The following is a 14,134-nucleotide window of genomic DNA, read 5'->3' as shown; positions in this document are numbered from 1 at the left end:
CATACAATGAACACACCAGATGTACAGGCACACAGCAAACTCCTCTTTCTCACTCTCTCTCACCCAGACACATGCATGAGTCTCTCTTTCTCTCCCACTCACTCACTCATCTAGCCCTTCTCACTCCAGCACAGGAGTGGGGATAGCTGGAAATGCTGCCTTTCGTTCTTTATTAAAGAGCAGTCAGAGGGCTGTATCTCTGATCTTAGTGCTGTGGTGTTTAGCGCTAAGATCAGAAATAAAAGATCTTGCTGCCTGCTCCCAGTTGGGAGATAAAGTTATGTGGGTTGGATCTGGTCTGTGAGCTGCTGGTTAGCTACCCTGTACCCTAAATCATAGTAGCAAAGAAATTGTGCTTTAGTGGCATTATTAAATGTTTCTAACACTTTTTAATAATTTTCTTCTAAATGTTCCATAAAAATCTATGTTCAGGTTTGTTGAATGTGTAGGCATCAATGTATATTGAGCTAACACTAGAAGCTTGCCTTGTTTCCCCCCCTTTTGTGGTCAGCATATTGATTTGCAGTGTAATTAGCTTGTGAAGGGCATGCCATTTTTTCTTTTAAAAAGCCAATGAGACTAATCATTTCAGAAAAGCATAAATTACCTTGGAATCTTGTTCTTAGAACCACATAACAAAACATTGTCCTTGTTCTGTAATATATTATTTTAATCATGTTTTGTGCATGCACGCATCCTTCTCCCCATAAATAAGGGAAGGTATGGTAAGGAAGAGAAAGATAAGCATGCTGTGTACAATTCTTGCTTTCCTTCTAACAAGTCTCACCGAGATCCATGTTGACAGTGGGTGAGTGAGATTAAGGCATTGTGACAACAGTCTGCTATTGCCTCCACCTTGCTTAGTTTGTATCCTGAGATATGTAGTCTGCTGTTGCTTCCATTTGCCCAGTTTGTATCCTGAGTGATGCCAAGCTTGCTTATGAGAGATGACTAGCCTGCTTCTGAGATATGTCTAGTCTGCACTTGTTATGCATCCTGGATCATGCCTAGAATACCCAATGCTATGTTCCTGTGCTGACTTCTGGAATAAAGTTCATTAAAAAAAAGGCAGCCCTCGAATCCTGAGTCTTCTTCTCTGGTTGGGAGCCAGGACATCTAGTCACAGTCCTAGAACAAAGACAAAAAAGACAGATCTAACCATCCCAGCGAGATACCACTTGACCTCTCACCTGGGGCATTGCAAATACTTCCTCCTGTCTCTCACCTAGGGAGATTTCTTCCACTCCCCACTACAGGCTTACCCTGAGTGGGTCAGGTGGCTTTGTCCTGTACTCTACCTTCTACTCACAACTGGTCTCTCACCCTGGCAAAAACATGTTTTCATAAACAGGACAAACATCCAACAAACATCCCAGGGAAAAACAAATAGGGATGGCACCCTCACCATTGAACAACCCCTGAAGGGTTGATCCAGAAAATCCTTTTGGTGTGACCCCTGCGGTGCCAGCCTACCACTCAACAGCAACAGGTCTTATCTAGCTCCTAAGAGCACTAATTGAAGCCAGGTGTTATAGGTTTGTCTCTGGGGCTGCTGCTGCTGAACTGTAGGCAGGATTTAGCTGCAGGTGGAAGGTTACCTCCTCAGCTGGTGAAGGCTGTTAGGAGCCAAAGGATAGAAGATGTAACAATTCCTCCACTCTTTTCCCACTCACCAGCAGATAGCAACCTGGTCAGCATGTAGTTTGTTCCCTGTTCCTTCACCATTTCTTTACTGGATCCATTTCAGTTGGGTTTCAGGCCTGGTTTTGGCACGGAAACAGCCTTGGTCGCCCTGTATAATGACCTTTGTCAGGAGAGAGACAGGGGGAGTGTGACTCTGTTGATTCTCCTTGATCTCTCAGTGGCTTTCGATACCATCGACCATGGTATCCTTCTGGGGAGACTAGCTGAGTTGGGAGTGGGAGGTACTGCATTGCAGTGGTTCCGCTCCTACTTGGCGGGTCTGCTCCAGAAGGTGGTGCTTGGGGAACATTGCTTGGCACCCTGAACTCTCCAGTATGGGTTCCGCAGGGGTCAGTTCTGTCCCCCATGCTATTCAACATCTACATGAAACTGTTGGGTTTGGTCATCCGGAGCTTTGGAGTGTGTTGCCATCAGTATGCTGATGACATGCAGTTCTATTTCTCCTTTTCATCTTCTTCAGGTGAGGCTGTCAATGTGCTGAACCGTTGCCTGGCTGCGACAATGGACTGGATGAGGGCTAATAAACTGAGGCTCAATCCAGAGAAGACTGAGATGCTGCTAGTGGGTGGTTCTTCTGACCGGATGGTGGATGTCCATCCTGTCCTCGATGGGGTTGCACTCCCCCTGAAGGAGCAGGTTCGTAGCTTGGGGGTTCTCCTAGAACCATCTCTGTCACTTGAGGCTCAGGTAGCCTTGGTGGCACAGAGTGCCTTCTACCAACTTTGGTTGGTGGCCCAACTACGTCCCTATCTAGACAGGGATAACCTGGCTTCAGTTGTCCAAGCTCTGGTAACCTCCAAATTAGATTACTGCAATGCACTCTATGTGGGGCTGCCTTTGAAGACGGTTCAGAAACTGCAGCTTGTGCAAAATGCAGCGGCCAGATTGGTAACAGGGACCAGACGGTCCAAACGTATAAAACCGATTCTGGCCTGCTTGCATTGGCTGCCTGTATGTTTCCGAGCTTGATTCAAGGTGCTGGTTTTGACCTATAAAGCCTTACACGGCTTGGGACCACAATACCTGATGGAACACCTCTCCCGATACGAACCCACCCATACACTACGTTCAAGATCAAAGGCCCTCCTCCGGGTGCCTATTCCGAGGGAAGCTCGGAGTCTGGCAACAAGGGAGAGGGCCTTCTAATTGGTGGCCCCCAAATTATGGAATGATTTTCCTGACGAGGTGTGCCTGGCGCAACACCTACCTTTTCGGCGCCAGGTCAAGACTTTCCTCTTCTCCCAGGCGTTTTAGCATGTGTTTTAAATTGTTTTAAATTTTTAAATTGTGTTTTAAATTATTTTTAAAAGATGTGTTTTTACATTTGTATATTTGTTTTAATGTTTTTAGTTTCTGTAAACCGCCCAGAGAGCTTTGGCTATGGGGCGGTATATAAGTACAAACAGACAATGATTGTGAAGTGATAAGATCACAAAAAGATTTTTCACAATGGGGGCAAGAGCCAAGGTGGGCTTACCAGACTGGGAAAACAGTAATGAGGTCCGTTCCACACAACATAGGAAGCAGACCTTTAGTGTTGTGGCACTACCCTTTGGAATTTCCTCCCCTTTAATATTAGACAGGCACCATCTGTGTTATCTTTTCAGCACCTACTTAAGACCTTCCTCTTTCAACAAGCCTTTTAAGTAAAGACCTTATCCCAGGCTGTGTCTGTGTTCAAATTGCATATTAAGATGTTTTTAAAGCTTTTTAAAAAAGATGTTTTAAAAATTGGTTTTGTTTTAAAATGTTTTAAAGATGTTTTGTTTTATTATATTTTAAAGTCTGTTTTTATGATATTTTAGAGTGTTTTTAGTGTTTTTGTTTGCCGCCTGGGCTCCTACTTGGAGGAAAGGAAGGATATAAATTAAATAAAATAAATAATAAAGGGATAATGAAGGTGAAAGTGTTGTCATTTGTATAAACAAGCTTACTACAAGGATTGATCCCCTCAGCATGGTTCTTCCCTACAGTGCTGTCCCTACAGCACATGTCCCTAACTGCACATTATGTGAACTTGTGAACTACACCTGTGACCAGAGAGGTGTGATATTTGGGGTCTTTAATATGGGACTCATTGCATGTCACAGGTGATACTGCATTGTATCTTTACTTACTTTAATTATGTGGAAAATTAGCTAAAAAATTGGTTAAACATTTGGTTTTAAAATAGAAAAATGTGTATTTCCACGTTCAAAATTACTTTAGTTTTAAGTGATTGACAATTGATATTAAAATAACCCACTACCTGGACTGAAGGTAATAGGTTATTTCAATTTTAATTTGAATTGATTGTTCATAGCCAGTTACAGATTGATCTCCTTCTCCCACTGTGCCTTGAAGCGCCAAATGCAATGTTACATACGAGTTGAATTGTTAGTTCAGTTGACAAGGGATTAACACAGCCTACTCAAACCCACAGTGCCTGGACCCATAGCTTACTCTTAATTTGCTTCTATGATAGGGATAGCAATATATGGAAATAGAGGATCCTTTGGTTGTTGGGGAGTGGTATTGGGAAGCTGCCAAGCTGAAGCTTAAATTCACAAAGGAAAATGTTGTAATGCAAATGATGTGAGTTTGGGCAATACAAAGGCAGGCAAATGGTATAATTTAAGAAATGGAGGAGCTATGAAAGGAAGAAGTGAAACCTAATAATTACCTGTTCTGAGGAGAGGAGAAAGAAAGGAGGAGGTTTCATTGGTTTCTTATTGTTTAAGATGGCAAATTTGTAATGGAAATTTATGAGTGACTAGGCACCAAGCTTGTCGATTTGTACCACAATCTGCAAAAATTGAAAAGCAGACCATGCATCATTCAGAACACTGGCTTTCACAGGTCACCCATAAGCCCTGCACCTTGTGGTGTCCAAATAAGTAATCTGGGTCTTTTGAAGCCTCCCCCCCTCCAATACAATATAGGAGTATTCCCTAAGGGAGAACATGAGAATTGTGTCCACTTGAGGTTGCTAACTGGCCCAAAGAAAATAACAAGCATGGAAAGGAGGCCAGGGAAAGAAACAGAAAATGTAAGGGAAAGTATCTACTTGAGGCTGGTGCAGTATATTACTGTGGAAACACTATGGGGTCAAGTAGATAAAGGGAAGCATGGAAGAGTCAGTGTGAAAACAAGGCTTACTAAGACTGAGTGAAATAATATCTCAGGATCATATAGTTAAAGACCTGGCTTTCTATGGGAGGGACTGTGATGCTCCTGTTATATTTGTACAGTATTTATGGTAAGTGCAGGTTTTGTAGTGTAAATATGGTAAGTAGAGAGAATTGGGAGGGAGGAGTACATGTGTTGGAATGTTGAAGAATGCTGAGTTGTGATTGGCTGAGTGTCTGGGTGGTTGAAAGTATAAATGAGAGGATGACAGTTGGAGAGTGGTTGGTTAGTTGGTTGTTGGTTCTGGGGTTTGGAGGGGTGGATTTGTGTTTAGGAGAGTAGTGAGGCAGGTTTTAGGACTAAGATATATAAAGAGAAAACTATTTTATGTAACCACACACATGTTGACTGAACTCAAAGTAATCTTGTTTATTCCTTGTTTTATTAAATAAATAGTTTTGGTTAAAAACACGCCTGATCCTTGGCTGGGATATTACAGACCAGAGGGGTGGGCAGAGCAAATACCAAAGCTGGGAACAGTATCAATGGTGGCAGTGGTAAAGGGATAGTGTAACAGCAGGAGGTATCCAAAGCAACCCAGGGCTGTATCTTTACAGGCAGAAAGATACAGGGAGGTTGTGGCCTGTAAGTGCACCCAGACACTACGTAGCAATCTGGAGCAGACTAAGGCACAGTCTCAGGGCAGTATTGCATTGTTAGGTGGTGGCGCCTAGAAGTGGGATCGTGAGAGACCTGTGCTGGAGCCAGTTTGAGAGATCCATTATGAGACCAGACCTTGAGTAGGGGTCTGACAGGCACACCTGAAACAAAGGTGATTAGATTGAGGACAAGACTGAAAAGAAGAGACACTGCACAATAGTAGATGGACTTGCTTAATCACTTCTGATGTAACAGTAGAGGTTCCTCATCACAGACTGATTGGGCAATCCTGAGAAGCAAAAATGAAGGGAAAGAACCAACCAGAACAAAGTTGTCTCAAGTCCATACCATATTTGGACTTGGCAAAGATGTCCAGCCTAAGAACTAGAGGTGCCAGTCGGAAGGAGGTTTTTATTTTTGCCAGATCTAATGAAGGCCAAACAGAAATTTGTGCCTCTGTTGGTGGTTGGCAAATGATCAGGTGCATAATTAGGTATCAGCATACATCTAGAGTTCTCAATCTCATGCATGCAAGTAATATCTTCTCAATTAGGGCAGCCCATCTTCACCAAGGTTTGCTTTTTCTGTGCATATGCAGTGAGTATGTACTTATTTCATAGTCACCTACTGAGTGAAGCTCAAGCAATCACGTGGTTCTGGGGAGTGTGGAGAGTACCTGTTGAACTGAACTTGGTAATACACCTGATATATTAAAACAGCCATTATTCTAGATCAGCTTGCAGAAACTTTATTATAAATTGTCAGTATAATGCTGATGATGTATCAGGTCTTTGGGGTTTTTTTAGAATCCTGTTACGCAGTGGATTTAATTTAGAATTGAAATAATAGCTAACCTTGAGAAAATGTGATGATTTTTAGGTGGAGGCCCCTAGGCAAGTGGGTTTTCATCAGGTAAAATATCTTTCCCAAACTGCAGTTTTCTCTTGTTAATCTAAATAGCATTTAAAAATATTTTACAATGCTCTAGTGTTTTCTCAGCAATCTATTTAAGTTCTTTTTTAAAAAAGTTAATACTTATTTATCTTTCTTTTGCAGATGGCACTCATGGAATATTGGGTTTTCCCATGAGCCGGTATTTAAAGGAAGAGGGCTGGTTCTGTGGTCGCAATGCCAGAATGGCAGCCTGTTTGGTACAGTTTCTTTCCCTACCCCAAAGATTTATCCACATGTGATGGAATTTGTTGTTTTCCACTTGCAAACCTAGAGTTGTGTATTAAATCCCAAAGTGTGTAGAATAAGATCATTAATGGTGTATTCATGGTCAATTAAGATTATTTTATAAAATGTATTAACACTTCAGATGTTTGTATTTTATGCCTGAAGTCAATAGGAAATAACGGGTCCAGATGAATGTTTAGCCACCAGTTGGTTACTTTGAACTTAGATGAGATATGGCCTAGAGCAGAAGGTCCTAACAATTGTCTAAATTAAAATGTTCACTATTATTAATTATTTAATTTATTAATTGCCTTCTACACAAGCGTCTCAAGGTTATGTGCAATAAAAACGGGGGAAAGTTAGAAACACAAAAAAGTAGATGTCTTTAAAACAAAACAAAAAAGAAGACAAAATAGACACCCATGACAGAGACCCATTCATCCAGCTGGAAAAGCTCATCAGATCAGAAATATCTTTCATTGTTTCTGGAAAGTGCAGATAGTAGGCACCTCTTGTATTCATGGCAGCCGTATTGCTTATTTCTCTAGCTTTTGCTGGAAATCAAAACTAAGCACAGCAAAGACAATGGCCGGTCTGGCTGCAAAGTCAGAGAAGATCTACAATCCCTTTTAGCAGGCTATTTTTAAATGTCATGTTTCTTCTGTTCAAGCCCACAGTGTTTGTGATATGGTAAAATGGCATAATGCGCATTCAGATTACTAAGGACATTTATTTTGGATGACCACTGTGCTAACTTCAATCTCCCCCCCCCGCTTCCTTCCATAGTTAAATTTAAATGTATATGCTTTTCATATTTTCACAGATGCTAGCTATGACTCAAAATGGGCTAGCAGTGTCTGTCAAGTGTTAAACAGATCAGAATATTAGAACTGCGCCTGATTGCACACTAATCCCATCTCAAACCACATATCTACTTTGAACCTTGTGTGATCCTCTTACGTACCTCATTCTTTGCCCCTTTTACTTGCTCACCCTCTGTCTCCGCCTGCATAATCCCTTTAAACATATTCAAACAAAATTTGCTTCTCCATCTTAGCCCCCTTTTCTTCAATAGGCTGAGGATGGTCTACATCCTTTTTCTCCTGTGCATGGAAAGCTGATCTTAGGTGGGTAGCTAGCTCCACCTAGCGGTTGAAGGCAGAAGAGTGCTAAAGAGGTTTTTTTTTTACAAGGACTTCCTGCTCTGCGCAGCTCCTTATTTCAGTTTCTCTTCTGCCTTCCACCAAGAATGGTTGATGTGGCTCCTCTCTGCGTTCAGGCCTGTATAGTTTGGTGTTTTTTTCCTATTGTGTGTCTGTACTTTTACCTTCCAAGACTTTGCGGCGGCGCTGAGCCGACTGTGAGGCAGCCGCCCCACTGCTTTGGCTGAGAGACCACTGTCTTCTTCGTTGGACTGTGCCCCCCCAGCCTTGTTTCTCAGGTGTGTCTGTGCCTGCCTACCGGCAATCACCTGATCGGCTGCCTCCTTTCGTGTCGTGAGTGGGGAAGTCTCTTGTAGCATGCTCCCCAGGACGCTGAGCGCCTGCCACCCCCTCCTCCATCCTCTTGCCTGCAGAAGGCCTGAGTGGGACGCTACAGCCACGGAGGAAAAGTATTCTCCCCTCCGCAGCTCGTCAGCACCTGGCCCAGCTATTATCACAGCCCTTAGCGCCATAAGACCTGCAGCGTGGTTTGCGCCCATGGGGAAGGCAACACGCAAATCGGACCACCCATCAAAGAAACCTAAGTCACTTCAGCCTCACACTACAATGAAAGTCATGCCTCCGCCATTATCCAACCAGGCCCTAAGGCCTTTAGGTTCTATTAAATCCCAGGTGGAGGTAGCCATAGCCCGCCCCTCTTCTAGCAGGCACGAGGTGGCTGAGGTGTGTACTGTCGCGGGCAGGGTGGCTCCACAACGACTGGTACCTAAGAGAAGTAGGGGAATCAGTCACATTAGGCAAATGGCCTGGTGATGCACAGGGGGTTGCACCAAAGGAGGCTCATAGCAACATGTGCAGGTCACAGAGGGACCTGGAATCCCTATCTGAGGAGGAAGGCACCCAATTCCAGCCCACCCTGGAGGTGGTTTTTTCTACATCGTCTTCTGCTGAGGAGTTTGAAGGCTTTCTCAAGACAGCTACGTCTCACTAAGCGTTACAGGAGAAGAGGGCTGAAGCATCCTTTGTTTCACCCTCTTTACGTCAGGAACTCCAAGTTCAGGGGGTGGTGCAGAACCCACACTGTTCTCATGCTCAGCCTCTATAATTTCAGTTATCACCGCACATGCTACAACAATTAAAGGAACAGCTGAGAGATTCTCTCCTAATGGATCTAGCCAGAGATCATTCCACATCAGCGGCTGAAGCTCGACACCCCACATAGGACACACCAGCACAGCATGCACTCCGCCACCTTCAAGAGTGCAAGTGGCGCAGGGCCTCACTACTCTCTGCTCTTCTTCAAACTTGCCCCAACCACTGGGCAGGGCATCACCGGACCCTTATGCCGCCTCACAGGGCAGGCATCCTCAACTTCAGGAGGAGGCAACGGTGGACCCAGACAACGTGCTGATTGTCCTTGATGAGGAAGAATGGAGTGGAGATTCAGAGTCAGAGGAAGTAGTGACCAATAGGATTTTTCAGGAGGCTCCACTCCTGTGCAAGGCAATGGAAGCTCTGAACCTAAATTCTCTGGAAGATCCTCCAGCTCCCTCAGCATCTAGAATTTTGGCTGTGTCCAGACCCGAAACCCAAGTCAAGGGTGCTAAAACTTCCATCACTGTTGCCTAAAGTGATCAAGTCTGAATTTGATGCCCTGCTGCAGTTCAAGAAATCAGTTGCAACGGCCAACAAATACTATACGCTGGAACAACACATCATGGACCAATTCAAGGTTCCTCTGGTCGATGCCCCCATAGTCAATTTAGTAAATCTGTCCTTGAACCCGAAAGACTCGGATGCCCACCTCAAGGATCCGTCAGAGCACAAGCTGGATCTAGGCCTTGGGAGGATTCATGAGGCCAGTGTGCTCTCTATCAGAGCAGCGGCAGCCTCCTCGGTCTTTGCTAGAGCATCCCTGCTGTGGCTAGAGGACCTTTATGGAAGATGCATCCATGGGTGTCATGCAGTTTTCGGCAAGGTCATTAGCAGCTAGTGTTTTCTCTCAAAGGACTCTATGGTTATGCCATTAGGAGGCCAATACTGCAGCCCACTCTAATCTCACATGTGAGCCCTGTGTGGGTGGCAAACTATTTGGTGATGACGCCCTAGCTTGGGTCTTGGAGTCGAAGGAAAAGAAGAAAGCTATGCCTTCTGCCAAAAGATTATTCCGTAGACCTTTCCATCCTTATTTGCCCTCCCAGTCCTTTTGAGGCTCCAGGGCATTCGGAAGAGCAAAGGAGTCCTGTACCAGCTGTCCCTTCTGGAATAGGCAACGTACCCAGTCTAAAAGCCAACAACCTTTCCCCAATAGATCGGGTTTTGGATCCCAGGCTTGGGGGAATAAGCATCAATTCTGACGCCAGGGTCCCTCAGGTGGGAGGACTCCTTCAACACTTTGCCCACCGCTGGAGGGATACATCTTCGGACCAATGGGTCCTGCACACCCTCAGATACACACTGAGGCTGGAATTCACCTCCCTCCAACCAAGTTTATCCGCACCCCTTCTCAACATCTATGGACAAGCGGAAAAGGACTCTTCAAGTGATTGCCCACCTTCTGCAGATTGCGGCAATAGAGATTGTTCCAACAGGCGAGAGGTTTTCAGGAATCTACTCAGTATTCTTTACCATCGCAAAAAAAGACAGATCTTTCAGGGCGGTACTCGATTTGTAGAACTTAAATCAGTTCATAAAATACCACAGGTTCTGCATAGAAACATTACTGTCCATTAAGGAGGTATTGAGAAAGGGAGACTTCCTCTCATCTATCGATCTGAAGGAGGCCTATCTGTATGTCCCTGTTTTTCCGCCTCACAGATGTTACCTCTGGTTTGCGGTGGGGGAGGATCACTTTCAGTACAGGGCCATGCCCTTTTGTCTGGCGTCTGCCCCCAGAGTATTCACGAAAATCGTGGTTGCTCTGGTGACACACCTCAGGACACAGGAGGTCCATGTCTTTCCTTACCTGGATGACTTTCTGCTCTGGTCTCCGTCCCTCCACAAGGCTTGGGAAGATCTGCACATCACCCTAGCATGCCTCAAGGATCATGGCTTCCTTGTCAACCAAACCAAGAGCCAGCTTTGTCCAGCCCACCGCATAATACATTTGGGGGCCACCATAGACTCGCAGCAGGGACTCATAACGTCAAGACAGAGTAGACATGATAATTACAGCTGTCACACAGTTCCTATCTTCGCCTTCAGCGGATCTTATGCACATGGCAGGTATCTTGGAGTTGATGGTTTCAGCCTATCAGACTATACCATGGACACTTCACCACTCTCAACCCTGATCACCTCAGATGCCAGCCTGACAGGCTGGGGAGCCATTTGCAACGACCAGATGATATAAGGGACTTGGTCACCACAGGAGTCAGTACTTCCAATCAATATTCTGGAGCTTCGTGCAATTCGGCTAGCCCTGAGGCACTTCGCAGAGATCAAACGGTAGGGGCAGTGCTGGTCAGGACAGACAACGTATCAGCCAAATCATATTTGAATCGTCAGGGAGGCACATGCTCCCCACAACTACAGAAGGAAGCTGTTCCAGTGGGTGGAAACACACGTGGGCTCAATCCTCACAGAATACCTCAAGAGGGAGGACAACTGCCAAGTGGATTGGCTCAGCAGACAGAAGGTGCATCAGGGAGAATGGAAGCTTCACCCGTTGGCCTTTCAGGAAATAGTGAGATGCTTCAGCAGAGTCAAGGTGGACCTATTTGCCACACACCTCAACTGCCAGGTGAAAAGATTTTTCTCCAGATGCGTGACACCAGAGGCATAGATGTTCTGGCATTCCAGTGGCCCCAAGGACAACTCCACACCTTTCCACCTCTTCTGATCATTCCCAGGGTACTTCAAAAGATCTGAGCCAAAGGGGCAAGAGTTCTACTGATAGCTCCTTGGTGGCCAAAGAGACCCTGGTTCTTGGAACTCGTCAATCTATCAATTGATTCTCCATGGCAGATTCCCCTCAGGGAAGACCTATTGTCGCAGGGACAGCTTCTTCACTCAGACTCGGGATGGCTGGTGCTTCATGTCTGGAGATTGAGAGGCGACACCTCTTAAAATGAGGCATTCCAGCTCAAGTTGTGGAAACTATGATGGCCTCAAGACACCCTTCCACAATAAGAATATATGAGACTACATGGAAGGCCTTCTTGACATGGTCACAAAATAAGGGTTTAATTCCAAGGAAAGCAGGTATAAATGACATTCTCTGCTTCCTACAGGATGGCTTATCCTTGGGTCTTAGGCCAAACACACTTAGACGCCAGGTGTCAGCCAGTTTCGGCGGTTCTGTCTACATCTCTGGAGAAGCCACTGGGATCTCATCCATTACTCAGGCATTTTCTATGTGGGGCAAAGGCATCGGCACCTCCTATGATCCATTGTTACCCAACTTGGGATCTACACAAGGTGTTAACTGCCCTACAAAAGCCCCCCTTTGAACCCCTAAGTCAAATTTCCCTATGTCTCCTATCCTTTAAGGTCTTGTTCCTTGTGGCCATTACTTCGGCCCAGAGAGTGTCTGAGTTGAATGCTGTGTCTGTTGACAAGAATTTCTGTGTGTTTCATAAGGATAGAGTAGTCCTACGTACTGTCCCTTCTTTTTGTCCTAAAGTACTGTCTACCTTTCACTGTCAGCGAGAGCTGGTACTTCCTTCTTTGCCTCCTTCTCCATCACATGAGCTGAGCCCTGGACACGCCTTGCAGTATCAAGCCTTGAGTCAAGAAAGGGTGGAGGCAAGGAGAGAATATCCCGCCACTTCTCATCAAGATCTACTAGGTGGCCTCAACGGAAGATGGCCGCGTGAGAGTGAGTACAGCAAAATCGGCTCTTAAATACTTCAGCTTTGTAGCTAAAAAAAAAAACCAATATAATCTACTAAAGAAGAGGCAATATAACAAGACTGTGCCTACTAGTTCCTGACTTTGATTTGGACAACTCTATTTAATTGCCTTGCTCATTATTTTACTCTGCTGATTTATTACCATGTGAAAAGCTGAGAGAGAGAGACATGAGATAAGACGTCTCTGTGTTCCACTATTGAAGAGAAAATTAATAAGAAACAGTATATAACAGCAACTGAACTAAAAAGCTAACACCTTATCAATATTTTATAACTTTTAAATCATTTTTAAATTGTTTTAAATGCTGACTCTGTATCCGGGAGAGTAATTATGGTTCTAACTAGACGAAAACGTAAAGAGCTAGGTATTCCTTTAAATGAAGAAGATATACAAGAAACCTCCAAGGAAAAACAAACTAAAATCACTTCTTACTACCAACCGAAAATGAATGCAATAACGATAAATGACAAAATAGATCTGAAAGAAAACTTGTCCTTTGAAAATTTATTAATGGAATGGGATATAGACAAAATACCATCATGGCTGCCAAGCAATGAAGAAAAAAACAGCATTTTAAATCTAGCGCAAGAAATGGAGGAGGCAGAAAATGTCGGAATTACCCATGATTTATTACCATGTATAAATCAATCTGGAACATCATTACCTGACGAAGAGGACTCAATGCCCCCATTGGAATCTTCAGGCTCCTACGAGAATTTTAAAATCAACTCCCAATCCTTCATCTCGATTGCAGGAAAAGAAAATGAACATGAACAAATCAAAATACAAACAATTCCAATTAATGATGATTGGTGTCAAATGGTGTCCCAATCACTCATGCAAATTGCTAAATTTGTGGCAGAAGCAAATTCACTCTTAACAACATTAACAGAGCTAACAGTAAAACAAGTAATACAAACTGACTCTGACACCAAAAATAAAAACGCAGCTACGCAGACTTCCCATTCAGACCAAAGGATAGATCATTTTCCTTTGAAGAAAAAAGAAATAAGCTCTAAACCTCCAATGCAAACTGCGAAAAAATCTAAAAACATTAAATCTATTAGGAGTCATCGTAAATGCCACTTGAAATTTGAAAAACTTTTCAAATTACTTGACACAGAAAAAACCTCGCCAAAGGAAAAAAAGAGGAAAAGAAAACGAAAGAAGAAGACGAAGAAAAAGAGCACCGAATTAAAGAGCATAGTGCCATCTAGTCAAGGAAAATCGCAATTAATCTTAGAACAAGATACACAAAGATTATCAAGCCCAAAAAGTATCCAGGCGAACTCGAACTTTAATCTGAATGAACAAGCTCCTAAGGAACATTTAATAATGAACCCAGACAATGAATTTTCTTCTTATTCAATTCAAAATAACAGAGATTGGAATTTAATCCTAAACGAAAATCAATTGGCTCTAATAAATTATCCAAAACCAGTGGGATATTTAACACAAAATGAAAG

At 43.8% G+C, this 14,134-nt stretch overlaps 1 protein-coding gene across 2 annotated transcripts in view; it reads left to right on the top strand.

Annotated features, from left to right (window-relative positions):
* The window catches only part of METTL25 (methyltransferase like 25), a 109,866-nt gene that overhangs the window by 51,097 nt on the left and 44,635 nt on the right, over positions 1-14,134 (top strand). For both annotated transcript variants that reach the window (XR_009764440.1, XM_061639647.1), the window contains exon 6: positions 6,529-6,623. Coding sequence is in view for 1 of the 2 variants with exons in the window: in XM_061639647.1 (XP_061495631.1) it covers positions 6,529-6,623 (95 nt within the window). In the remaining variant the exon portion in view is untranslated. The remainder of the gene's footprint in view (positions 1-6,528; positions 6,624-14,134) is intronic.

This window comes from Rhineura floridana, chromosome 8 (genome assembly GCF_030035675.1).
Source record: "Rhineura floridana isolate rRhiFlo1 chromosome 8, rRhiFlo1.hap2, whole genome shotgun sequence".
In the NCBI taxonomy this organism is placed as follows: Eukaryota; Metazoa; Chordata; class Lepidosauria; order Squamata; family Rhineuridae; genus Rhineura; species Rhineura floridana.
This window is presented reverse-complemented; position numbering and strand designations above follow the sequence as displayed.